Genomic DNA, 26,467 nt, shown 5'->3' with positions numbered 1-26,467 from the left:
GAAGGAGGGAGGAGGGGCCAAGAGCACTGGGAATGAAGAGCCTTGAGCTCCGAAAAAGGGGAGCACCAACCCTGCCTCCCCACATCCCCCGGCACCCTCGGCCTTCTGCAGGGAAAGAGTGGTCCAGGGGGCCCTGACACCCCACCTCTGTCCATGTCACAGAGGAGGCAGTGGAGGCTCAGGGAGGGAAGGAAAGGCCCCCAACCCCCCACACCCACACACAGGAAATGTCAGGCCAGGGTCCCACCAGAGGACAACTGGCTGGCCCTGCCTAGAGCACCCAGTGGGTGCCCTCTACCACATGGATCCCACAAGGAAGGAGCCTCTATTGGCTGCATTTTACCAGTGAAGAGGCTGGGGTTCAGAGAGAGAAAGGGACTTTCCTGTGGTCACAGAGCGATGAAGTATCACAGCCTAGATTTGATTCTGACCTGAGGGCCTCAAAGCCAAGCTCTTAACCACTAGGCCACATTTCACCTCCTGCAACAAGTAAAACTCTCAGCGCTCTTTCTATCCTGATTTCAAATGACTTTCTAGAACCCCCTGGCATGGGGGTCATAGGAGCCCATTTGACAGAGGAAGACTTGGAGGTTTTGTGAGATCGACAGCTTGCAGGAGATGACACAGTTGAGTTGGAATTTCATTCATTTCTGTATTTACTGAGATGCACCTATGCCCTAGACACTCTTCTAGATCAGCAGACAAAACCCTGCTCTCAGGGAGTCCTTGTGCCAGTGTAGGGGAGACAGGTGACAAACAAGATACAGGTCAGACAGAGGAGAAAAACACTATGGAGAAAGATTTAAATCAAGTAGCGGAATTGGTCTTGGGGGAGAGTGGCTGGTGATGACAATTTAGGAAGGAATTAGTCGGAAAAAAAGTCTCAGTGAGAAACTGATGTTTGAGTGAAGGAGATAAAGGAACCTATCCTCTTTTTTTTTTAATTTTATTTTTTAAGGTTTTTAGTTTTTCCATTATAGTTGAAATGTTCTGCCAATTTCTGCCATACAACAAAGGACCCAGTCATACATACACATATTCTTTTTCTCACTTTATCCTCCATCATGTTCCATCGCAAGTGACTAGATAAAGTTCCCTGTATTTTTTTTTTAAATTGAAATATACTTGATGTACAATATTATGTTAGTTTCAGGTGGACTGGGAGCAAACCCTCTTGACTTCTGCGGAAGGGAAGGGTCTCAGAGGCCAAGGGAACAGCAGGTACAAAGGCCCTGAGGTGGGTGGGAGCATCCTTGGCACATCTGAGGAGCAGCAGAGATGCGAGTGGCTGGAACAGAGCAAGATGGGGGCTGGGGAGAGGAGCAGTGGAAATAAGGCCCAGAGAGGAAACGGGTTCAGATAAGTCAGGCCTGGAAGGCCCGGCAAGGACGTGGCTTTGACTCTGGGTGAGGTGGCAGCCATCACTGGCCTTGGGCAGAGGCGGGCCCCGCTGTGACTTGCGTTTTACGAGGCTGTCTCCTATGAGAAGGATTTGACTGCAGACCTCCTTGTTCTAAAGTGTCTCACCCGAGCATCCATTCCTCCCTCCCAGAGACCCAGCCCACCCCACCTCCCCACCCCACCCAGGGCTGTTTGGAAGGAAACCGTGACTTGGAGAAGGTGGCACCCCAAAGGAGAGCCGGGACACCCCCGTGGTGCCCTTGCCCCAGCCCTGGTGCCAGGCACTGAGAACAGACCAAGGACCCCCCCCCCCCCCATTTCCTTCTGGAATGTTGATTCTGGTCCAAGAATTCCCAACCCTCCCCAGAGTCCCACGACCCTCTCAGCCCTGCAAAGTGACGTCAGCTGCCGGGCATCTGGTAGTGATTACCCACCGGGGGAGGGGGCTGCGGTGGGCCCAGGCTGTTCAGCCTCCTCAGGCTCTGGGCGGCTGGTCCTTGTCTTCCGAAGGGGCCCAGCTGCTCCTGGCTCTCATTTCCTGTGGAGACTTTCTCACAGCCCTCGAGACCCCCAGACGCCTCAGGCTGTGGGAACGGCGCTGGTTCGGAAAGGGTGGACGGTCCCCCCAACCCCAGCTGGAGCCACCTCCCCTGACACCCTCAGGGGACCCTGTTTACAGAAGGCTGGACGTTGGAGGCATGACAGCCGGGGGAGGGGGCAGGGGTCGGCTATATCTGCAGCCCAGAGGCCCACTGACTCTCTTTACGACATGGAGAAATCCCCTCCTCCTCTCTGACCCCCCAGTGTCCCCTTCTGTAGATGGGGGACAACAACAGTGCCTGCCTCACGGGGTCATTGTGAGGACGCGATGAGGCAGAGCATTTATCCTGAACTTGGCCGAGGACGTACCAGTACACACACATTTACAGGAGGGGAAACTGAGGTCCCGCCAGGGGGACCTGCCCAGGGTCACACAGCCTCCTCCCTCCCAGCCCCAAAGGGTCTTTCCTCGGTCCATCTCCGCTCCCTTTCCTCTTCCTGGTGTCATTGCTGGGCTCCTGGTCTGGTTGGAATATTATTTTTCTTTGTTTTCCCCTCCCCAGTGTCTCCCTGTCTCCATCCAGGAGGAGTCCGCATTTTTCTGGGGAAGACCGCCTTGTGCAAGGAACAAAGCAGAGACCCCCGGGTCTAATCTGAGCACTTTGCTCACCTTCCCTGTTTGCTCAGTTCCTGCGGAGGCTCAGTCTCCGCAGCTCCCGGGATGCCGACCCCTCAGCTCTGCCCTGGGAAGAGTGGCTCCCATTCTGCCCTCTCCTCTCAGGGCTGGCTCCTTTGCTGAGCTCTGCTGGGGAGCTCAGCTCAATCAAGAAGACTGAGGGCGCACAATGGCAGAGAGGAGCAGGGGTGTCTCTGGGACAGTGGTGGCCCATCGTGCAGGAGAGGGGGCAGGGCAGGAGCTAAAGCCAGGGGCCTTCCTGGCAGGGAATCCCAAAGGCCCCATGGTGGAGGGCTGTCCCCAGGAGAGAGAGGGCTTTCCAGCCCAGCTCTCTCTGCTACTGGCTTTTAAGGTCCAAGGGGCACAGAGCAGGCCTTCTTCTCTGCCTGGGGGTAGTGAAGCCTGGAGCAGAGGAGGGAGAGAATTTTTAGTCCCCCAGGAGGGGCCGGAGGAGGGAGGATTTGGGGTGGGGAGGCGAGGACAGGGAGAGAAGTCCCTGGGGCTGAGGAATCATGCCCTTTTCCTTCTCATAGGATCCTTGCAGCCCCTCTGGGAAGACAGTTGAAATATGCCCATTTCACAGATGAGGAAGTCGAAGCCTAGAGAGGGGAGGGCAGGGGGGAAGCTGAGTAGCAGGGGTAGGGGTTGGGGAAGTGTCCACTCAAGGCTATATCATCAGGCCCAGAGGCCCCAGGGAGTAGGGCAGGCTTCCTGGGGGCCCAGGGTGGGGGCAGATAGAGGGCAAGCAGGCAGCAGGGCTCAGCAGGGCAAGGCTGCCCCTGGCAAAGAGGCCCAACAGGACCACAGCTCCACCTCCAGGGTCCTGGGGGAGCCTCATCCTCTCTTCCAGGCCAGGATGGAGGCCCTGAAGGGAAAGCTCAGACTGAAACTTTCATTGGGGAAATAAAGGATAACAGGCTCTAATTACTGCTCATTAATCCAATTAATTAAGCTAATATATGCAATAAGTGCTATCAGTTATAGGAACAAATCAGCTAATACAGGCAATTAAAGGGGTTGGTTATTTAAATAATTAATGCAGCTGATTAATGAAACTGATTTAGCTCAATTGTCACTATTATTTATAAATTGATTTCACCGCTAATGTTAGAGGGGAAGGGCCTTTTCAATCCATAACATAAGAAATTAATTAATGAACGGAGCCGAGTTTTTAAAACTGAAAGCTTTGACTCCTGCCTTTGAGCATGGCAAAGGGAGGGAGAATGTTCCAGAAATTTCCAAGCAAACTGAGGTCTGCAGGCTGAGGAGGAATTCCTCTAGGTGAAGCGAGTATCATGTGCCAAGGTCCTGAGGCTGCAGGGAGTAAACTCTTTGGAGGAAGCCTGAGTGCACCGAGGACCTAACAAAGACAGGAGGAGCGGCCGGCAGAGGCCCGGTGGCAAAGGGCCAACCCAGGAGAACTAGACTTTGTCCTCCGGATGCCAGGGGTGGCTGTGACATTCAGTCATTGAAAAGCATCTTTATGGGATGTGGGGCACCCTTCTAGGCAGACCCAACCCCTGCCCTTGTGGAGCTGGTGTTCCAGCGAGAAGAGATAGTCAAGGCGTGTCAGGTCGGATGCAGCGCGAAGGAGAAGAGCGAAGCGGGGCAGGCAGGTGGGGAGCAGAGAGAGGGCGACATGTCACCTTCGGATGAGTGGGCAGAGACAGCCTCACCGAGGAGGGGACATTTTAGTAAAGGCCCCAAGGGAGATGGGAGGGGCTTGGGGGCTCTCCGGAGGGAGGGTGTTCTAGCAGAGGGACCAGAAAGTACAGAGGCCCCGAGGTGGGGACAAAAGGCAGCAAGAAGCCCAGCTGGGCTGGAGCCCGTGTGCCTGGAGTGTGGTCAGGGGGGTTGGGGGGCAGCGGGGTGTCATGAGGACTTCAGCTCCTGCTCTGAGTGACACCAGGGGCCGCCCCGGGGGTTGGAGCAGAGGAAAGCTGTGATCTGACTTTCATTTTAACAGGACTGCCCTGGCTGCTCGGGTGAGGACAAGTCACAGGGGCACAGCTGCAGGCGGGGGGCAGCTATGAGGGCTGGCCGTAGTCCAGGCAAGTGATGGCAGTGGGTGTAAGCCGTGGTCACCTTCTGTCTTGGAAATCCTGGAGGGAGAGGGGGCCAGGGAGAGGCAATGGGGGTGACTCTGGCTCCAGGCCCTCAGCTTCTGGGGCCCGAGCCTCCGCTGATCACTCCCATTGGCTTCACCACCTCGGCCACCTGATCCCCTGTGCAGGGACCCCCTCCCCAAAGCTCTGCTCCTGCCCACAGCCTGAGGGGAAGTGGACAGGAAGCAGGAGGAAGTGCTGGGCGATCCTGGTGTCCTGGCCAATGTGTTCCTGGCAGTGAGAGGATTTCCGGGCCTGAATGGCCGGAAACGCTGGGATGGGACACCTCACCCAGGAAGAGCAGCCGAGGTGAGGTGTATGGGTGGGGGTGGATGGGTCCCCAACTCCCCTTCCCTCCCACCGCTGCTGGACGGAGGGAACCCATCCAGGGACTTGGCAAGAAGGAAGGCTGGCAGACTCTGGATCCTAACACGGAGAACTGTCAGGCAGCCTCAGGACCTAGGCGGAACCCTGCGTGGAATTCAGCCCTGGATACACACACCTCATCCCCCAGTTCCCCAGTTTTTTTGTTTTGTTTTGTTTTTAGGGCTGCACTCTCAGTGTATGGAAGTTCACAGGCTAGGGGTCGAATCAGAGGTGTAACTGCCGGCCTACATCACAGCCACAGCAACAGAGAATCCAAGGTGTGTCTTTGACCTACACCACAGCTCATGGCAACGCTGGATCCTCAACCCACTGAGAGAGGCCAGGGATCGAACCCATGTCCTCACAGATACTAGTCGGATTCATTTCCACTGAGCCATGACAGGAACTCCCCCCCCAGTTTTTATTTTGTTTTTAGCTCAGCTTTTTGTTGTTGTCATTTTTAACTGATTTAATTAGATTTATCACATTTACATTTAAATTTGGGGCTTCTGGGAATTCCCCTTGCAGCTCAGCAGGTTAAGAATCTGACTCGTATCCATGAGGATGTGGGTTCAATCCCCGGTCTTGCTCAGTGGGTTAAGGATCTGGCATTGTCGTGAGCTGTGGTATAGGTTGCAGATAAGGCTCGGATCCCGAGTTGCTGTGGCTGTGGCATAGGTCAGCAGCTGCAGCTCTGATTTGACCCCTGGCCCAGGGAATTCCATATGCTGCAGGTACAGCCCTAAAAAGGAAAAAAAAAAAGAAAAAGAAAAAGTTTGGGGTTTCTGTATTTAAGGAAGCAATTCTCTGATGTTTGACCTTCCTCCCTATTTTGCAGATGGGAATACTGAGGCATGTGTCAGCCAGAGAACCAGGGCCCATAATAATAATGATAGTGATTAATACTGGATGAGTGCTTACTATTCCTACCTTCCGTAAGCAATAAATAGTTCTTGGGCTCCTAGGATATGCCAGGCACTGTGCAAGGCCAGGGATCGAACCTATGTCCTCATGGATACTAGTCGGATTCTTAACCCGATAAGCCATGATGGGAACACCCATATGAGCCAATTTACACTTGTTTTTCTGGCATAAAAACTGGCATCCTCTTGGAGTTCCCTTGTGGAGCATCAGGTTAAGGAGCCAGTGTGTCACTACAGCAGCTCTGGTAGTTGCTTTGCCTGGGGTGAGTCCCTGGCCTGGGAACTTCTACATGCCATGAGTGCAGCCAAAAGAAAACAAAACAAGACAAAACATGGCACCCACTTTACTCTCATAAAGGAGGAAAAGTCCTGGTTTGGATGGTAAATTACATGACCAGCTATTTGCAGACCATGGAAGGGGGCTGTTTAGATTTTGTCCTTTGGGGGGGGGTATCCACAGCATGGGGAAGTTTCCCAGCCAGGGATCAAACCTGTGGTACAGCAACAATCCCAGCCGCTGCAGTGACAGTGACAGATCCTGCACCTGCTGAGCCACCAGGGAACTCCTAGATTTTGTTCTTTGAGACATGGGAGCCCTGGAGGGTCAGAGGTGGTGTGCGCACCATGACCCACTTAGCCTCTCACCTCAGTGGCGCCTGGGCCATGGAGGGAAAGCTGACCCCCCCCCCCGCCAGGTATGAGAGCAGACACAGCAAGAAGGCTGCTGTGCGTTCCACAGAGGGCACAGAGGGCGTCCCAGATGGGGCAAAGTTGACACTCAGAGAGAAGTGGTCAGGATCTATTTTGAAAGGAGAGCCGCAGGATTTCCTGATGGATTGGGTGTGGAGTGTGAGCGAGAGAGGAGGCCCAGAGGACTGCAGGGGTTTGGCCAAACAAAGCAGCAAAGACGAAGCTGACATCAACGGAGATGGGAAGTGGATGTGGGGAGCAGAGGTGTGGCAGGGGCCGGGGACAGTCCAGTCAGCAGCCCTGTTTTGGATATGAAAGTCAGGATGCCCTCAGGAGTTCCCATAGTGGTGCAGCGGAAACAAATGCAACTGGGAACCACGAGGTGGCACGTTCGATCCCTGGCCTCGCTCAGTGGGTTAAGGATCCAGCATTGCTGTGAGCTGTGGTGTAGGTCGCAGATGTGGCTCGGATCCCTCATTGCTGTGCCGGTGGTGTAGGCTGGCAGCTGTAGCTCTGATTGGACCCCTAGCCTGGGAACCTCCATATGCCTTGGGTGCGGCCCCCCAAAAAAAAGACGATCTCAGACATCTGATGGGGGAACATAAGGAGCAGCTGGGCTTATGAGTCTGGTGTCAAAGGGGCAGGTCCCCGCTGCATCAGGGGAGGGACGGCATTTAAGGCCAAAGTTGGAAGAAGTGGCTCACAGAGGCCCTCACCAGGAACGGGGATAAGCAGCCACCCTGACCCCTGGGCTCTGTAGACCCCATCTTGGCCACCCTTGAGGGGAGGGGATCAATTCTGCAGCCAACTGTCACCAGCAGTGGTGCCATGGTGTGCCACTGAGCGGGTCCTTCAGCACTAGGGAGTGAGTGGCAGGAGGAAAAGAGGCTGAGGGCCAGTCTGGGGCCACCAATGTTTGGAGCCAGGGAGCAGTGGGGGGAGAGAGCACCAGGAGAGCCCAGCATCTCGGAGCTGAGTGAAAAGCAATTCAGGGAGGAGGCCCCGCGTTAAGCATGTAGCATTCGTCAATTCCCAGCGTCCTGGAGACAAGCCAATGAAGGAGAGGCTGTCATTACCCTGACTGACAGACCGTAGAGCCAGGCTCAGAGAGGTGAAGGGACTTGCCCAGAGTCACACAGCCAGAGAGGGGAGGAGTAGCCTAGCCAGCAGATTCCAGCAAGTGCCATCGGCTGCAGTCCTGCCTTCTGCCTTCAGGATGAAGCCTCTGGGGCCCCAAGGACCAGGTGCTGGCAGCTAGGGAGCCAGGCAGGGCTGGGGACACTCACCCTCTTCTCTTCTTCCAGGGCCACCGGAGAGCCGGAAGCTGGCGGGGACTATGTGAAGGTAAGAGGGGCTGGGCCGGGAGGAGTGGGTCTGGGGGTCAGGGTGGCGTGGGGGTTCTGCTTTCGTTTCTAGCATCTTCTCATGCCTGCCATCTTGCTTTCCCGGCCCCAAACTCAGGACAAGTTTGCTACTACGGGACCCCAGCCAGCTGCCAGCTGGACAGGGCCCCAGGGGTGTGGCCACACGGAGACTGGCTCTAATCCCACTTGGTCTCCGAGCGTGTGCTGGTGCCGGGAGGCGGGGGCAGGAGAGGATGACTCAGTTCTGCATCACAGACAATGGGCACAGCTCACATTGATCACAAGCTGAATGTGTCCCGGGCACTGGGAATGTTGAAAATGCAGTTTTGAAATGGTAATAATGGCAGTAACGCAGCAACGTTTTGAGTGTTCACTGTGTGCAGAGTCCCACAGCACAGTGTGTGCCGGCTGCTGGCTCTGGAAGGGAGGCAGCTCTGCCCTCCTTATACGAAGGAGGTCTCTGACTTCCTCCTTCAGCCCTGGGCATTGAGGTCCTTCTTGAGCCCATTGGACAGATGGGAAACTTGAGGCCCAGAGAACTACAATGACTTGCCCACAGCCACACAGCTACTGCGGAGCAGACCTGGGATGGCAGTCCCAGCTTAGTCGATGCCAAGACTGTGGACAAAGCCCTTGGCCTTCCATATCCAGGAGCACCCACCCCGAGCCAGGGCCCCTGCACACAGCTGAGGGCAAGGAGCACCAGCTCTGTGGACCAAGGGTTCCTGACCCATATGGGAACCAGGACAGAACCGCACAATGGTTTGGGCTTGTGTTTTGTAATCCAGCAGACCCATGTTTAGTCCTAGTCTTGCCACATGACTTTGGGGGAGTGTGTGTCACCTCTCTGAGCCTCCATATTTGCCTGTGTAAAATGGGGTAACAGTGGTGCCTCCAAGCCAGGGTGGCTGTGGGCTCAATGAGTCCATACCCATGGAGGGGAGATCTGGGCCTGCAACAGAGCAGCCCGGTCTGGTTCCTGACCCCATGGACACGCCATCACCCAGGATGCTGCCTATAAAACTGTGTGTAAGTGACTAGTAATGAGCACTATGGGAAGTGCTCAGATTCCTGTCCCCGGCCATCACCAGAAGACTCAGATAAGAAGCCATTGGGGAGTTCCAGAGTTCCCGTTGTGGCGCAGTGGTTAACGAATCTGACTAGGAACTATGAGGTTGCAGGTTCGATCCTTGACCTTGCTCAGTGGGTTAAGGATCTGGCATTGCTGTGAGCTGTGGTGTAGGTCACAGACGCGGCTCAGATCTGGTGTTGCTGTGGCTGTGGCATAGGCCAGCAGCAACAGCTCCGATTAGACCCCCTAGCCTGGGAACCTCCATATGTCTCGGGTAAGGCCCTAAAAAGCAGAAGGAGAACAACAACAACAAAAAAGTCAGTTACCAAGTCCATTCCTGACTTTAGGTATTCAGCTTCCAGAACTCCAGGGTTCTCAGACCACGATGTGAGTACTTTGATTCTAAGGCAGGGATCCTAAAGTTCCAAGACTATAACATTCCAAGTTCCATGCTCAGAGCTTCAGATGTATTTACAGAAAATAATCAAACGTCTAAGGCCCAGAGAGTTGGATTCCTCTCCCTAAGGTCACATAGCCTGTCAAAAGGATTTGAGCCCCAGGCCTGACTGATGCAGTCAGTGATGACTTTATTTGCCTTGATGAGCCAATGATTCTAGGACCAAAAGTCCAGATTCTAAGACATGAAGCTTGAAAACAATAGCAGGCATTTATTGAGCACTTACTTTATGCCTGGCAACTTTAGTGCCTCAGCTCAGCCGATGCTCAAAAGAGTTCCGTTGAGATCAGCACAGGTATGTTTTCCAGAGTAGTGAATCTGGACTCCCAGAGAAGGGGCTGGTTGCGGGGAGGGGTTGAATCCTGGTTAATTCTCAAACCGTTGGGCCTTATGGAGTCTCTTGTCCCCACCCCCACCCGCACTCCCGGAGTGTGTCAGCGAACATCCCGAAATTCTCAGCAGAGACCCCGATTCCAAATCAGAGATGAGAAATCCTGGGCTCTGGGAGATTTCCTAAGGCCACAAAGGATTTGGTCAAACGCATAAAGGGATTTTTCCAGCTTTAGCTATGATTTAATTCAAAGTCTCTGCCCCCTCCGGGTCAGTGAGGGGTAAGGCCAGTGGGGGAGGCAGGACACCCCCTCCCTCGCCGGCCCCAGGGGGTCCCACTCCATCCCTCTGCGCCCCCCACACCATGACGTCCGCCTTGGCAGGTCCTCCACTCCGCATCCCAGCGCGCCCCAGCAGCCTGGAGTCCGGGGATGCAGAGCTGGGATGCTGAAGCGCTGGGGGCGAGAGGGGCGGGGAGCCGGGGGCGGGCGGAGGGAGGAACAATGGCCCCCTCCCCTCCTGGGGCCGGCTGGAGGGTGGGGTCTCCCCGCCCCGCCTCCCTGCTCCTCCCCCGACAAGACGATGAGGTAATCGCGCCGCCGAGAGGCACGCGCAGCCGGTGCCCAGCCCGGTCGGTCCCGCGCCCCTGCCCCGCCGGCCGCCGCCCCCCGCACCGTCCCGGCCCTGGCCGACCGGCCCCACCATGACCGAGCGGTGCAGCCTGTGGAGCGCCCTGTCGGCCGCCGCCTGCTGCTTCTACCGCGGCTCCTTCGTGCAGGTGCAGGTGAGGGGGCGGCTCGGCTCCCGCCAGGCGCTCCGGGCTGGGACCCCCGGCCGCTCGCCCCGGGAGCCGGGGAGCCACAGCCCGTGGCGCCGCGCAGGGTCCAGCCGGGCAGGGGCTGCGGGAGGGGGCGGGGTCGCCCCAGCCTCACCTCCGGGCTCCCAGACACTTCGCAGGGTGAGAGTCCAGCCGCCACTCCCGGGACTCTGGGCTGCGGAGGCTGCTGTTCCGGTCCTGCCTTCTCCGCAGGAGGGAGCTAAGCTAGGGCATTGGGTACAGGGAGATGGGGTCCCCCGGCTTCCTGTCGGTCCTCCAGTGAGCACTCCGCTCCTGCAGCTTGACCCAGGCAGCCTGACTCCCCATTGTACCGAGGGCGCTGGGCTGGGGTCCCAAAGCATGAATGAGGGGTGGGAAGCTGAAGGGATGCTACGGGTGCCCGGGCTGGGGCCAGAGTGCCCGCCACCCTCTTGTCTCTAGGTGGGCTCGGGCAAGCTCCAGGCACAGGTCTCCCAGACAAGCTGGCCAGGCAGTGCGGGAAGGCGCCGTGGTGGTGAAAGGGTTAAACGGAAGGGGGTGGAGGGGAGGACCCGGACCCCGCCTCTCTGCGGAGCTTCATCTGGGGATGGCTATGCTTAGGGTTGCAAGACTGAAGGGAGCTAGAGGGGGCTTACTGGGCACCGGCTAGGGTAAAGGGGTTAAGACCTTGACCCGGGGTCTCCGCGCTTTTGCCTCCCGAGCCCCCTGGGGGACGCCAGGCGCATCACCTCTGCGCTCCCCCAGGCTCACACACAGGCTCGGAGCCCGCCTGAATGACTGCCCCGCCGCCGGCGGAGCGCAGCATCCCCGCACCCGCCAATCAGGCGCTCGCAGGCGGGGAGGAGGTGAGATCATCTCTGGCCAATGGCAGTGCACCGAGCGCAGGGATGCTGCATTCGTGCCCAGCACCCAACCCCCCTTGGGAGCTAGGGACCCCCAGGTCGAAGGTGAGGAAGAGGGCACAGGGACCCTAAGGTTCCCTAACCTCAGGTGTGTGGAATGACCAAGTATGTCCCCCCACCCAGATGCTCCCAGACTGTTGATTAGGGCTGGAAAAGTGGAGCCCGGTTCCCCCACCACCCCCATTTACAGGTGAGACTACTCAAGCCCAGAGAGGGAAAGTGACTGGCTCAAGGTCACACAGTGGCAGGCAGAGTCTTGCAGCCAAGTTCTTTACCACACAGCACCTCTCCCCTTCTTTGACCCCCGTCCCTCTTGCTCCAGCTCAGGAACCAGAGCAACTTTTTTTTTTTTTTTCCGTCTTTTTGTCTTTTCTAGGGTCACTTCCTGCAGCATATGGAGGTTTCCAGGCTAGGGGCCAGATCAATAGCTGTAGCCACCGGCCTATGCCAGAGCCACAGCAACATGGGATCAGAGCCGTGTCTGAGACCTACACCACAGCTCAGGGCAACGCCAATCCTTGACCCACTGAGTAAGTCCAGGGATCGAACCCGCAACCTCATGGTTCCTAGTTGGATTTGTTAACCACTGAGCCATGAAGGGTACTCCCCTGGAGCAATTTCCTAATTGCACACTCTTCATGAAGGAGGGGTCTCCCCCTGCGACTCCTACTCTTTCCTCCCCAAGGTGTGATGTGGTCTAGGAGAGGGGTCTGAAAAAGAGGGAGCCCCATGGAGAGGTGTAGGCATCTGAGAAGGCCCACATCTCAGTTTGCCTCGGGCCTCCCTGCCCTTCTGGGATATCAGTTTCCACCCTGGGCAGAGGGCATACAGAATCCCCATCCCCAGACCCTGCCTTTCCCGAGCACTCACTCATCAACATCACCCACTCCCACCATCTGTCCTCAGAGTCCATCCCCAAACTGCTCCTGCCCCCACCTTGCCCACCTCTGAGCGTGTCTCACTGTCCCTCCCAGGCTCTCTATCTGGAATCCTCTTTGACCCCTCTGCCCTCTTGTCCATACCCGATCAATAGTCGTGGTCCCCACCCTGCCCTGCCATTGCCTGGAAAACACTAGGCCACCCTCCATACAGCAGATCGAACCTGTCCCGACACTTAAAAACCCTTCTGCAGCGCTGCTGTGGCCTCTGAGTAAACCCTAGCTCCCCAAGGCAGCCTCACAGCCCTGCTACACCTGCCCCTGCCACCCCCAGCCTTTATGAAGCTTCTCCTCCATCCCCACTCCACCCCCACCCCAAGACCTTGACTCTGCCCACAGGGCCCTGACTTTGCTACTCTCTTCCCAGAGCTCTTTCCTACCCACCTGCCTGCCAGGCTATCCCTAGCCTGATGCTGTTCCTTGGCTCATTCAGTCCTTCAGGCCTCAGAGGAATCATCGCCTCTTGAGGGACTCGGCTCCCTGGCTGGATGAAGAGGGATGCGCTCATCTGCTCCCAGAGTTCCCTGTGCATCTCTGAACATTCAGAACCCCTGGGATTGCTTGTCAGTGTCAGTGTGGCTCCCCCAGGTCAGAGGCTGCCTGTCCTGATGACCTTGAGCTCAGTCCCTGGCACAGCACCTGTCCCAGAGTGGGGGGTGTCTATGTCTGATGAAATTCCCGTCGGGTTGTTGGATCCAGTTTTGTGTAGAAATAGAAGATGTAGTCCATGTTGAAATAATGGAGTCGGAGATTCTAGATGTCTCCAGAGCCAGCAACCAGCGTGTCCAGGTTGAAGCAAAGCAAGGCAGCAGGAGCAGAGGGGTGGACACTGGAGCTCCGCGGTTAGGCTCTGAGAACTCAGGGAGTGGCCTGGAGTACACTGGACCCTGGGGACTGGGGGGTCCTGGAGAGAGATTGTCATCTGGGCTGAAGCCAGGCCCTTCAGGGTCCCCCTTCATCTGTTCTGCTGCATGGCCAGTTCTGGGCCAGATCTAACTGTCCTGGACCAGCCACCTGCAGGGCCTGGAGCTTGGGGAAGGGAGAGGAAGCAATGTCACATGTCCTCACAGTGACGAGGACATCTGTGGGGTAGTCTCAGTGCCCCAGAGTATTGGCTCCTTTCATCCTTGCAACGTGGTAAGGCAGGTTCTTCAATCATACCCATTTTACAGAGGAAGAAACTGAGGCCCAGAGAGCTCACACACCACAGCCAAGATTGGGCTAGGTTCTGTTGTGGGGTGTATCAGGCACCAGGAGCTCTCCTCCCTCTGTTCTTTGGCCTCCAACCCCAGGTCACAGTAACCAGGAAACCAGGAATCTCCCCCTTGGGCACGTGGAACGGGGACCCTGGGCATTATCCCCAGTGAGTGACCTTGGGCGTCCCTGCTGGGCCCCAGTTTCCCCATCTAACAAGGATTGCTTGAGATGGCAAGGAAGAGAGGGCTTTGGGAATTGTAAAAGTCATCACAAGGAGAAGGGGAATGGCCTCCCTGTTAGTAGCTGCCTCCTCCATGCCTGTATAATTCATTGTCACAAAGTATATCCTCATCCATCCAGCTCTGTTTTTGTCCACGCTTTTGCCTGGGTAGCTGCTGCCTTATTCACCTGTAGAAACCCTCCCTCTCTCAACTTCAAGATCAATTTAGTGTGCAATGAGAGTTTGTGATTCCCGTCTCCTCCAGGAAGCCTTCCTGGAGCACTCCACCTGGCATGGACTTCCATCTCCTCCCTTTGGAAAGCTCCTGGGCTCTTTGCCGCTGTCCAGCACTGTGGTGCTGACCACAGTCTGCTCAAATGCTTGTGTTGCTTTTGCCTCTCCTCTTAGACTAGGAGCTTCCTTGAGGACAGGTTTATTTATTGCCCCAGCACATAGTGCAGGACCTGGAATGCAGTAGGCACTTCATTGAGATCCCTTTACTCCTGCTGGAATAGGGACTCACGGATGAGGATCCTTTCTGGCATCTGTGCCTAAGTGTTCCTAGCATCCCAGGAATGAGTTCACCCGGGGTGGGGGAGGTTGGGAGAGATGGAGGGAGGGGTTTCAGATTGGATGCTGACTTTTGCTGTCTCCTGCCCAGTTCTCCAAGGAGAAGTACATCCTGGACTCCTCGCCTGAGAAATTGCACAAGGAGCTGGAGGAAGAGCTCAAACTCAGCAGCACGGATCTCCGCAGCCATGCCTGGTACCATGGCCGCATCCCCCGGGAGGTGAGCAGACTGAGTTGGGACCTCAGCCCTGGATCCTTCCACCCACTGTCTCAGCCAGTGCCAGCCTAGAGAAGCTCTGTCTACTGTTTGATGGATTCAATCAGAGTAGGCTGGGATAAGGTCTAGCTCTGCTGTTTGCTGACTGTGTGACCTTAAAGGCTGGTTGTGAGAATTTTTTTTTTTTAGATTTTTAGGGCTGCAACCACGGCATATGGAAGTTCCTAGGCTAGGGGTCGAATCAGAGGTACAGCTGCCAGCCTAGCCATAGCCACAGCAATGTCAGGTCCAAGCTGTATCTGCAACCTACACCACAGCTCACAGCAATGCCAGATCCTTAATCCACTGAGCGAAGCCAGGGATCGAACCTGCATCCTCAAGGATACTAGTTGGATTCGTTTCCGCTGAGCCACAGTGGGAATTCTGGTTGCGAGAATTTAATGAAGTAATGCGTATACCGTGCTTAACACGATGTCTGGCATGCAGTGAGCTCAATGAACATTGTCCTTTGCGGCTGTTGTTATTATTATTACTACTATTATTTTTTACTGTTACTGTTAATGGATCTATACATCAGCCTCTGTGTGTTTGGTTACTGAGTATCAGTCCTTAGACCACTCAGTTTTGACAAAGTCGAGCTTCTGGGCCATGGTACAGACTTGGGCTGAAAGCCACCTGCTCCCTCTTGCCTTCTTGCTCCACATCTTTATCAAGCATCCCCTCTGCCAGGCCCTGTGCTGGACACTGAGGATACAGAGATAAAATAGGTGGTGGCCTCCCTTGAGGGCTGCCAGTCCAGGGTGGGGTTGACAGGCAGGCAGACAGTCAGAGCCCAGTGGGAGAAGACAGCAAGAGTGGAGTGCCTGGTGGGCAGTATGGGCTGTCCCAAGGGAGGGGTGCTCAAGAGAGAGGCCATTGTGAGAGAGATAGGAGTTCATGCCTCCAAGGTTCTAGGCAGAGAAAACAGCTCAAAGGTAAAAAGGCCCAGAGACTTGCCAGAACACGTGGTGTTTGGAGTAATGACGATTGAGGATTCCCTCTGGGGAGGTCCTGTCATGGCTCAGAGGAAACGAACCTGTCTAATATCCATGAGGACGCAGGTTCAATCCCTGGCCTTGCTCAGTGGGTTAAGGTTCCGGCATTGCCATGAGCTGTGGTGTAGGTCACAGACACAGCTTGGATTCTGCACTGCTGTGGCTGTGGTGTAGGCCGGTGGCTACAGCTTCGATTAGACCCCCTGCTGGGAACTTCCATATGAAGTGGGTAAGGCCCTAGGAAGACCAAAAAAAAAAAAAAAAAAAAAAAAAAAAAGGAATTCATTCTGGCAAGATCAACCCTGAGTAGGAGAAGATCTCAGACCTGGGGCATAGTTTCAGCCTCTATGCCCCAGACCCAGGGCCTCTGGCTGACTCGCACCCTCTGAAAATGGGTCTTTGTGTCCCCATCCCAAGCCTCCGGTATCTCTGCTCCCTGGGTCCTCCAGGTCCTGGTCCGGCCCTCTCCTGTCCCTGCCCTGCTCCAGCCAGACCCTTGCCTCCTGCAGGTCTCGGAGACCCTGGTGCAGCGCAACGGCGACTTCCTCATCCGGGACTCGCTCACCAGCCTGGGTGACTACGTGCTCACGTGCCGCTGGCGCAACCAGGCCTTGCACTTCAAGATCAACAAGGTGGTGGTGAAGGCGGGCGAGAGCTACACCCACATCCAGTACCTGTTCGAGCAGGAGAGCTTTGACCACGTGCCCGCCCTTGTGAGGTACCACGTGGGCAGCCGCAAGGCTGTGTCCGAGCAGAGCGGCGCCATCATCTACTGCCCGGTCAACCGCACCTTCCCGCTGCGCTACCTGGAGGCCTGCTACGGCCTGGGCCAGGGCAGTGGCAAGGCTGCCAGCCCCGCCAGCCCCTCGGGCCCCAAGGGCAGTCACATGAAGCGGCGCAGCGTCACCATGACCGACGGGCTCACTGCCGACAAGGTCACCCGCAGTGACGGCTGCCCCAACAGGTGTGTAAGAACCCACACTAGGCCCCCGTCTCCCCAGGTGACGGTGGTGGGAGGGGAGCATCAGTAATGAGAGGATTGGTGAGAAAGAGGACGCTTGGTCCCACTGGTCTGTATTGAAGGGACTGCCCTGGAGCCACACGTGTAGGGAGGGGCGGGAGGAAGCTTGGGCTGTGCTGAGTGGGGGTTTGGAACACAGGTCGCCATCGCAGTTCTGCTCTGAGCATCTGTGGGCCCTTGGCCCTGACATTCGTCCTCTCTTGCCTCCGTGTTCCTACCTATAAAGGGTCCTCACTCAAACAGCCCCCTTTGGCCTAGGGGGAGCCCTTTGGCAGGGGCCCGGTCCCTGTTGGCAATGCTACCTCTCCCCACCCCACGTAACTAGGCCAAGGCAAGCTTTGCCGCGTGCAGACCACTGCACAGGAATGGAATGTTTTAAGTAACATTTGTTAAGACATCCAGTTGCCTCTGGGGCTGGGTGACACAAGGCTCTGAGCCCAAGAAAAGCCACAGCAGCAAATCATTCCTGAGGCCCTACTGTGTACCCACCTGCTCTCTGTGCATTGATTCCCATATGCCCCTGGCAGGTGGCTTCTGTCCACGCCCCCACTTTGCAGATGACGAAATAGACTTGGAAAGGGGAAATTGCTTGATAGAGGGTGGTATGACCGAGCTTCAAGCCCAGGTCTGCAACTCTAAAGTCTGTGCCCTTAAATTCCTATGGCCTCCCTGGCTTTTTGCAGTGAGACCCGCTATCCGGTGCTACCAGCCCTTGGATAGGTCCCATCTCCCTGGGTTTGAGCTGGGTGCTGTCAGCCAAGGATTTGCTGGTTGGATACCCTGGGAGGAGTTGCCGCTTGGCCTGTGGTTTGGAACCAGTGATGAAAACGGCGCCTGGATCCTTAGGCCATGTGTGCCCAAGGCAGCCTGAGTGTAGTGAGGAGGGGCCAGGCTGGTGGGCTTGGCTCCCTTGGCCTTCCCACCCTTCCTGCTAGTTCCTCTCCCCAGATTGTTCTCCAAGTTGGGGGCAAGTTTCCCAGGGAAGAGAGCAGTCATGCAGGTTGTGGACTGCACAAGCCCTTCCTCCTCTGGGCTTCAGTTTTTGTGCCTGTCAGTTGGGAGGTTGGACTTGATACTCTCCAAGCCTTTTCTGTCTCTGAAGTTCAGCAGATCTAGAATGGAGGTAGGGAAGGGGGTCCTAATGCTGGCTGAGGACCCTGACCTTGGGACTCTCTGCTCACAAAAGTGTCTGTTCCACAGCACATCACTGCCCCACCCTCGGGAATCCATCCGCAACTGTGCACTCAGCATGGACCAGATCCCAGACCTGCACTCGCCCATGTCCCCCATCTCCGAGAGCCCCAGCTCCCCCGCCTACAGTACTGGTATGGCCCACGGAGGGGTGGGGGCAGGTAGGGGGATCTGGTGGAAGTGACCTTGTGGGTGCATTTGTGAGTGGTCTCTGATGACTTCTGTTACAGTGTGTGATCTTGTGTTTGTACCTCTTTTCTGAGAGCAATGCCCTGCAAGAGTTGACACTAAACAGTTGCTAGTGGAACTTTCGATGTCAGTTGTGCAACACACATCCATGGCTTGTTCATTCCGCGGTGATTCACTGAGTCCCCGTTGGGTACCAGGCACTGCGCTTGTGGTTTCCAGTGCCTTCTCTTGAATGTTCCTGAATCTGGGCTCCAATGCTGTGGAGTGCATGAAGACAGCCACACTCAGCCCCCCTTGGTTGAGTCCCCGCCCCTTGTGTGGGGTGCCCTGCCAGACCCTGTATCATCTGGAATTTAATGCATCCCTGATTCCAAGTGGTGGGCTCAAACCAGGCTAGTGATGCCTGCTTTATTTATTTTTTTCTTTTCTTCTTTTTCTTTTTTCTTTTTTGCTTTTTAGGGCTGCACTTGCGGCATATGGAAGTTCCCAGACTAGACATCAAATTGGAGCTGCAGCTGCCGGGCTACACCACAGCCAAGCAATGTGGGATCCAAGCCATGTCTGCGACCTACGCCTCAGCTCACAGCAATGCCAGATCCCCAACCCACTGAGTGAGGCCAGGGATCGAACCCGCATCCTCATGGACACTAGTCAGATTTGTTTCTGCTTTGCCACAACGAGAACTCCCCTAATATCCCCCTTTTAGATGAAGGGACTGAGACTCAGAACTCCCTATTTTTTTCTTTTAAAGAGGCTTTTTTCAGAGAAGTTCTAGATTCACAGCAAAATTGAGCAGAAACCATAGAATGCTGCACTTTTTTTAAATACAAAGAAAATTCCTACTCTAGAAACAGGCCACTTGTTCACTTCTGGAAGAAAAAAAAATAATCTTTTCAACAAGCCATACTGCATATTGTCCACGTGGCAGGCACAGCGTGCAGAAGGAGGGGCAGCCCGGGAGGAACCTTGGCTGGGAGATGCTCCATTGCCTTGTCGCGGTCTGTGGGTTGTCACAAATTCTTCTCTAAACACAAGCCCGCCAGCTTGTCATAACTACCCACTTGCCTTCAAAACAACCACCCCTGAGTGTACAAGTTAAAATGCCTTACCGCAAATTATTTATTGGACAATTTCTAAGCAGGGTGGCACAGTGAAGTACCCAGGAGTGAGGATTTAACAGCTAGTTTTATTTTATTTATTTATTTATTTATTTTTGGTCTTTTTGCCATTTCTAGGGCCGCTCCCGCGGCATATGGAGGTTCCCAGGCTAGGGGTCCAACCGGAGCTGTAGCTGCCAGCCTACGCCAGAGCCACAGCAACACAGGATCTGAGCCGCATCTGCGACCTACACCACAGCTCACGGCAACGCCAGATCGTTAACCCACTGAGCAAGGGCAGGGATCGAACCTGCAACCTCATGGTTCCTAGTCAGATTCGTTAACCACTGCGCCACGACAGGAACTCCTAACAGCTAGTTTTAAATCCCAGCTCTACCTCTTGCTGGCTGGGTGACCTCAGGCAGGTCAGTTGGCCTCTCTGAGCTGTAGTTTTCTCCTCTGTAGAATGAGGACCATAAAAGTACTTACTCAGAGTTCCCATTGTGGCTTAGCAGGTTAAGAACCCAACTAGTATCCATGAGGATGTGGGTTTGATCCCTGGTCTCGCTCAGTGGGTTAAGGATCCAGTGTTGCTGTGAGCTGTGGTGCAGTTGCAGATGCAGCTCTGGTCCTGCCCTGCTGTAGCTGTGGCGTAGGCTGGCAGCTGCAGTTCAGATCTGACGCCTAGCCTGGGAACTTCCATATGCCGCAAGTGTGGCCATTAAAAAAAAAAAAAAAAAGGTACTTACTCATAGGATGCTGAGAGGCTTAAATAGACTAATGTGCAGAGAAGGATCTTTCAGGCAGGAAGAGCTCAATAAACATCACCTCTAATTTTAAATGATGGTTTTACAGTTTTGACCAGTGTATCTCCAGCCTGTCACCAGCTCTCAGAACACACGTACAGCATAAATCACTATTACTGATTCATTGAGAAGTAATTCCACCCGGTGAACTCCAGCAAGCGCTTAGCTTCTCTGAATCAGGGAAAGCTCCTTCGAGTCGTTCAGTGGTTCACTAGGCCTGCAACCCTAAGGATAGGAAAGTGCAACTCTGGGGTCCCGGTGACTTCAGAGTGTCACCGAGAGCTGGTCAGTGTGCCAGAGTCTGCTGGGCCTGGCTGGGGTGGGGGAGGTGGCGATCTCACCCCGGGAGGGTGGATGGAGCATGTCCTTTGGGAAGGGGGTGGGGGAACCTCACTGAGTAGGGAGCCATGGTAACTGGTCCTCTCTCTTTCTCTCCCTGCAGTGACCCGTGTCCAGGCCGCCCCTGCTGCCCCCTCAGCCACAGCTCTGCCTGCCTCCCCTGTTACCCGCCGCTCCAGCGAACCCCAGCTGTGTCCCGGAAGTGCCCCAAAGCCCCTTGGAGAGTCGGACAAGGTCCCTTACTCCAGCCCCTCCCACACTCTCTGCAAGGCCTCCCCGTCACCGTCGCTCAGCAGCTACAGCGACCCGGACTCTGGCCATTACTGCCAGCTGCAGCCTCCTGTCCGTGGCAGCCGAGAATGGGCAGCAGCTGAGGCCTCCAACCGCCAGGCCGTGAGCTATGGGGAGAGGCTAAAGGAACTGTCAGAAAATGGGGCCCCTGAGGGGGACTGGGGCAAGACCTTCACAGTCCCTGTCGTGGAAGTCACCTCTTCCTTCAACCCGGCTACCTTCCAGTCACTACTGATTCCCAAGGATAACCGGCCACTGGAGGTGGGCCTCCTGCGTAAGGTCAAGGAGCTGCTGGCAGAGGTTGATGCCCGGACGCTGGCCCGGCACGTCACCAAAGTTGACTGCCTGGTAGGTGCTGGGTGCATACAGGGCAGGGGCAGCACCTCTATCCCCTGGCTTTGGGATAGGGGTCAGGGTGGGGAGGAGCTGGCCCCTAAATTCCCAAGGATAGTGAGTGGGTCTGGATTCTCACTTTATGGCTGTCCCTCACTTGCCGTGTGACTCTGATTAATCACTTTTACCTCTCTGGGCCTCCATTTTCTCCTAAAAAAAAAAAAAAAAGCAAAAACCGAGATATTCTTGCTTCTTCCAGATGTCTGTTTGACACTGGAACCAAGAAGTCCTGAAAATCAAGTGTCTGGCTCCCTGGGACACTTTTGGAGCCTGGTGAGAGTCGTCAAGCTGGTCCAGGGAATAGAAAAGGCCAGACTCCCCGCCCCCACCCCCCCTAGTGGACAAAACTCATGGCCTCGGAGGGTACATTCATTGTTAACCTCTGGGCCCTTGCTTTGAATGAATCTTGACCATCTAAGCTCCTGACTTGTTCTACGCCTGGGTTTCTTCTTCTGAAGTTGAAGTTGGCGGGGGGTGGGGGAGGGGGTTGGGCGGCACTGATTACCTGGTCACACTTTCCCTCCCTGGGCCTGAGGTTTTCCCTCTGGAGCAAGGGTGTCTTGGGCACCTCTGGGCATTTTCCCATTTATCCCACGTTTCGCAGATGGGGATAATGAGGCTCATTTGCTCCATGTCGGAGGGTTAGCAGTTGAGCTGGAATTCAAACCCGGCCTCCCAGCCAGGCTGCCCTCCTAAATCAAGCTCTCTGACTCCCAGATGGCTTGGGCCAGCCATGACAGGAAATTAATCAGCCCTCTGGGCGTCCTTGTAGGTTGCTAGGATACTGGGCGTTACCAAGGAGATGCAGACCCTAATGGGAGTCCGCTGGGGCATGGAGCTGCTCACTCTCCCCCACGGCCGGCAGCTACGACTAGACTTGCTGGAAAGGTAAGGCAAGCACTCACTGAGACTCACGGGGAACCCCCGAGGCGTCTTCGCTGCCCTTCGCTGTGGCCGGTTGGCCAATCCCAGTCTCTCACCCCGGCTCCCCAGAGGTCCTGGCCACGCCTCCATCCCATTGACCAATCACTACTTCTCGATATCCTGCTCCAAGGAATCTTGATCTCCCAAAGACGTAGTCCTTTTTCTCCGAATTCACCTTGTGCCTCCTCTTAAACGATCACAATCCATGAGCCTTGGCCCGCGCATCATCGGCTCTGTCTTCTCTCCTTTCTTTCTTAGAACAGCTCTAATCCGGTGAATTACACCCCGATCGGTCACGGGCGCCTCAGCCTGTCGCTCAAGGGTCACTGGCTCCGCCCTTGACTTATGATGACCAATCAGAAGTCCTTAACTTTGCTCGTCCTCACTCTGGCCACGCCCCCTGATTCTTTGCCCCCTTTTGCAATCTCTCCCTTTTGGCTCTGCCCTCTGCCGCCGCTCCGCTCGCTCGCTCGGGAGCCCAACCGCAAGGACCGCCCCCTCCACCCTGGGTCCTCGGCCCCGCCCCTCTGACCTGACCGTTCCGACAGGTTCCACACCATGTCCATCATGCTGGCGGTGGACATCCTGGGCTGCACCGGCTCTGCTGAGGAGCGGGCTGCGCTTCTGCACAAGACCATTCAGCTGGCGGCGGAGCTTCGGGGCACCATGGGCAACATGTTCAGCTTCGCAGCAGTCATGGGTGCCCTAGATATGGCCCAGGTACTGAGGGGCCCACGTAGGGCCGGGCATCAGGTAGTCTGTCTGGAGGAGCCCTGAGATTCTTTCCTTTGGAAAACCTTTGTGACTTTCTAGGTAGCATTGGTGACAGGGTACCTGGGAGAACTGAGCCCTTTAAGTGCTAACCTGCTCCCAGACCGAGCCTTTCCAGTTAGTTCCCCCACCTGTCAAATGACTGAGGAGCATTATATGTGTTTAAAGAAGAAATATGAAGGCGTTCCCTCATGGCTCAGCGGTTAACGAACCTGACCAGGATCCATGATGATGCAGGTTCAATCCCCGGTCTTGCACAGTGGGTTAAGGATCTGGCATTGCTGTGGCTGTGGTCTAGGCCAGCAGCTGTAGCTCCGATTTGACTCCTAGCCTGGGAACTTCCCTATGCTGCAAGTGCGACCCTAAAAAAAAAGAATAAATATGAAATGGCTGTCAAGTAGCAAGCACCGAGTATATGCGAGGTGCTACACTGAGTACTTTAGAGGCACTGATTCCTCAAAATAATCTCCTGAGGGGCGTGCCTTTACTGTCCCCATTTCACTTATGGAGAAATTGAGGCAGAGTAGTACTTAGCTAAGGTCACACAGTCGGGGCTGAAAAAGTTGGGATTTGAACCAGGTCTGTCTAAATTCAGAGCCTGGTCCTCACCCACACTACACTTCTTGTCCTTTGCCTTGAGAACAGTAACAACAGGGTCTCAGAGGCAGTGGTTCAAGTCCCAGCTCTGCCACTTCTTTCTGGAATGACTCGGGCAAGTCACTCGCTCCCACTCTGAGCCATAGCTGCCTCATCTGTAAAACAGGTTGTTTCAAGGGCTTCGTGGGACATGGCGTGAAAAGCTGTCAGCACTGTCCCCAATATGTGATTGGTGACCACACTAATCATTATTATGCCATATCTGGGTGTCCACTGGGGAGAGTGGCCTGTGGCCCCAGCAGGCCCTTTCCCTGGCTGGTCGCTCACAGTCTCGTCTCCCCAGATTGCCCGGCTGGAGCAGACATGGGTGACCCTGCGGCAGCGACACACAGAGGGCGCCATCCTCTATGAGAAGAAGCTCAAGCCGTTTCTCAAGAGCCTCAATGAGGGCAAAGGTACCTCCCCCACCTTGCTGTGTGACCTTGGACAGACTGCAGCCCTCTCTGGATGGGCAGCGACTCCCCCAGGGTGGAGAGAATGAAGGCCTGCCTGAGCTCTGGGCTGCTCTTCTCCTTGTGCTCACTTTCCGCACCTGGCACCAGCGGATGTCACCTCCCGGGCGGGGCTCAGGGCTGGGTCAAGGCTGCAGTGGGTTCAGCTGGAGGCCTCTGAAAGGGAGGGTTTGTCTCAGGAGCCCGAATCCTGGGGGGCTCTCTCTGGGACCTCCGGCAGGCCCCTTCCCCCACACATCCTCAAGTTTCTGGGACCGCGGTGGAGGGTGGGGCCTCTAAGCGCTGTCTCCGCCCTGCAGAAGGCCCCCCGCTGAGCAACACCACGTTTCCCCACGTGCTGCCGCTCATCACTCTGCTGGAGTGCGACACGGCCCCAGCCGAGGGCCCCGAGCCCTGGGGCAGCACGGAGCACGGCGTGGAGGTGGTGCTGGCCCACCTGGAGGCCGCCCGCACAGTGGCACACCACGGCGGCCTGTATCACACCAACGCCGAGGTCAAGCTGCAGGGTGAGTCACAGGTGGCATCTGGGGGCCTCCCTCCGCGTGACTTGCTCTCTCCTCTCCTCCACGCATCCGTTCAACCTTTCTCCATCCCTCTTTTGTGCCCCATCTCCCCGACCTCTTCTTCTCACCCCTTGTCTTCTCTCATTCAGAAAGTTTGATGATTGTTACTGGCAGGCACCAGGTCGGGCGAGGGGCGGGGGACACACAGAGTGATTCAAAGAGCACCATAGCTATGTATCTTAGCTTCTCTACGCCTCAGCTTTCTAATCTGTGAAGTGGGCATCCTAACAGGCCCACTTTGCAAGGTTCTTTGCAAAACACTCGCCCTGGGACCCTGGGGTTGAGGCAGACCTGCCCTGCCTTCAGGAAGCTCACAAGCTGCTTGAAATGGAGAAGAGACAGAGTGCCTTCAGACAATCCACCTTTTACTTCTTCCTTTTTGGGGGGTGGTGGGGGACTGAAGGTACAGCAGGTAGAAGTTCCCAGGCTGGGGGTTGAATAGAAGCTACAGCTGCTGGCCTACCCTACAGCCACAGCCAGGCCCAATCCAAGCTGTGCCTGTGATCTATTCCACAGCTTACGGTAACTCTGGATCCTTAATGCACTGAGCAGGGCCAGAGATCAAAACTGCATTCTTATGGACAGTAGTCAGGTTCATTTCTGCTGAGCCACAACGGGAACTCCTACGTCTTTACGAAATGTTTAAGTCATAAAAATTCATTGCAGGGGGAGTCCCCTTTGTGGCACAGCAGAAACGAATCTGGCTAGTATCCATGAGGATGCAGCTTCAATCCCTGGCCTCACTCAGTGGGGTGGGGATCTGGCATTGCCGGGAGCTGTGGTGTAGGTTGCAAGACGAGGCTCAGATCCTGCGTGGCTGTGGCTGTGGTGTAGCCAGCAGCTATAGCTCGGATTCGACTCCTAGCCTGGGCACTTCCACATGCCACCAGTGCGGCCATAAATAAACAAATAAATAAAACTATGTGTTACCAATAGTAGGACAGAGACTAGGTGCTGAACTGCTTGGTCTTGTTCCTCAACTAACCTTGTTGGGTCCCTGGCAGAGGTGGGGGGAGGTCCCTTGGAATGGGGCCCCAAGGGAGGTGATGGCTCTGAGCAGGAGCCCCAGCCGCCCCAGCTGGACAGCAGTCCCCTGACCCCTGTGCCCCACCCTGCAGGGTTCCAGGCCCGGCCGGAGCTCCTCGAGGTCTTCAGCACGGAGTTCCAGATGCGCCTCCTCTGGGGCAGCCAGGGTGCCAGCAGCAGCCAGGCCCGGCGCTACGAGAAGTTTGACAAGGTCCTCACTGCCCTGTCACACAAGCTGGAACCTGCCGTCCGCTCCAGCGAGCTGTGACACCCCCGCCATGGACCCTTCCCCTCTGCAGCTGCGGGCAGCAATGGGGCCAGAAGGGCACAGACCTCTCCCCAGAGCACCCCAGGGACACTGTGATCAGCCTGAGAATGTTCTGGGTTCAACCCAGGATCTCCCTCGTACCGCCAGGGTCTTACGTGGACTCTGGGCTCCATCCCACCTGCTACTCATTCACCAAGCTTCCCTTCAGGAAGAACTGGAATGCCCGGTTCTTCCTCCAGCTTCGGCTTCTCCACTTCCCGCTGAGGTGCCCTGTGTTTGAGCGGCGGGAGGCTTCTCACGCCTCCTCCTGCTTCTCCAGGCATCTGTCCCCCACGGACACCCAGGCCTCCCTCTGGCTGTAAATACATCTGTCTGTTATGTAAATAGATGTACAGAAACCACGTTCTTTCTTTCATATAATAAACTTTTATGACTTTCTTCTATCTCTCAGGGGGCCCTGGGGTGGAAGGAACCATCTTTTCTCACGTGAAAGGTGGAAAAATTCATTCAACAAACACTTATTTAGCACCTGAAACATTCCAGATTGTACCCAGAGCCAGAGTTACAGGCAATACTAAAACCCAGCTCCTGTCCTGGAGGAGCCCACAGGCCAGTAGGGAAGGTAACTAATTCCAAACAGAGAAATCCTGCCCCCCCGTC

General features: G+C 55.7%; 2 protein-coding genes across 10 annotated transcripts in view; one reads left to right on the top strand and one right to left on the bottom strand.

The window, feature by feature from the left end:
- Nucleotides 1-26,245, top strand: part of SH2D3C (SH2 domain containing 3C) — a 31,431-nt gene extending 5,186 nt beyond the window's left edge. For 2 of the 9 annotated variants that reach the window (XM_084997583.1, XM_084997588.1), the window contains 11 exons: nucleotides 8,006-8,045; nucleotides 13,015-13,169; nucleotides 14,660-14,788; nucleotides 16,329-16,783; nucleotides 18,041-18,165; nucleotides 20,566-21,101; nucleotides 21,919-22,034; nucleotides 22,619-22,790; nucleotides 23,782-23,893; nucleotides 24,250-24,456; nucleotides 25,632-26,245. In XM_084997583.1, the coding sequence (XP_084853709.1) occupies nucleotides 13,080-13,169; nucleotides 14,660-14,788; nucleotides 16,329-16,783; nucleotides 18,041-18,165; nucleotides 20,566-21,101; nucleotides 21,919-22,034; nucleotides 22,619-22,790; nucleotides 23,782-23,893; nucleotides 24,250-24,456; nucleotides 25,632-25,807 (2,118 nt within the window). In that variant the 5' untranslated portion in view covers nucleotides 8,006-8,045; nucleotides 13,015-13,079 and the 3' untranslated portion in view covers nucleotides 25,808-26,245. Of the gene's footprint in view, nucleotides 1-4,583; nucleotides 4,669-8,005; nucleotides 9,240-10,510; nucleotides 10,709-11,485; nucleotides 11,689-11,766; nucleotides 11,834-12,043; nucleotides 13,170-14,659; nucleotides 14,789-16,328; nucleotides 16,784-18,040; nucleotides 18,166-20,565; nucleotides 21,102-21,918; nucleotides 22,035-22,618; nucleotides 22,791-23,781; nucleotides 23,894-24,249; nucleotides 24,457-25,631 lie in introns of those variants that run through there. The other 7 variants (XM_021069362.2, XM_084997603.1, XM_084997594.1 and 4 more) reach the window with 6 other exon arrangements.
- Nucleotides 1-26,467, bottom strand: part of STXBP1 (syntaxin binding protein 1) — a 775,650-nt gene that overhangs the window by 626,182 nt on the left and 123,001 nt on the right. The gene's annotated exons all lie outside the window — the stretch shown is intronic.

Source organism: Sus scrofa, chromosome 1 (assembly GCF_054392235.1).
Source record: "Sus scrofa isolate SSC_HxYL_T2T_F1_AM1 chromosome 1, Sscrofa_HxYL_maternal_Yorkshire_Landrace_v2.0, whole genome shotgun sequence".
Classification (NCBI taxonomy): Eukaryota; Metazoa; Chordata; class Mammalia; order Artiodactyla; family Suidae; genus Sus; species Sus scrofa.
This window is presented reverse-complemented; position numbering and strand designations above follow the sequence as displayed.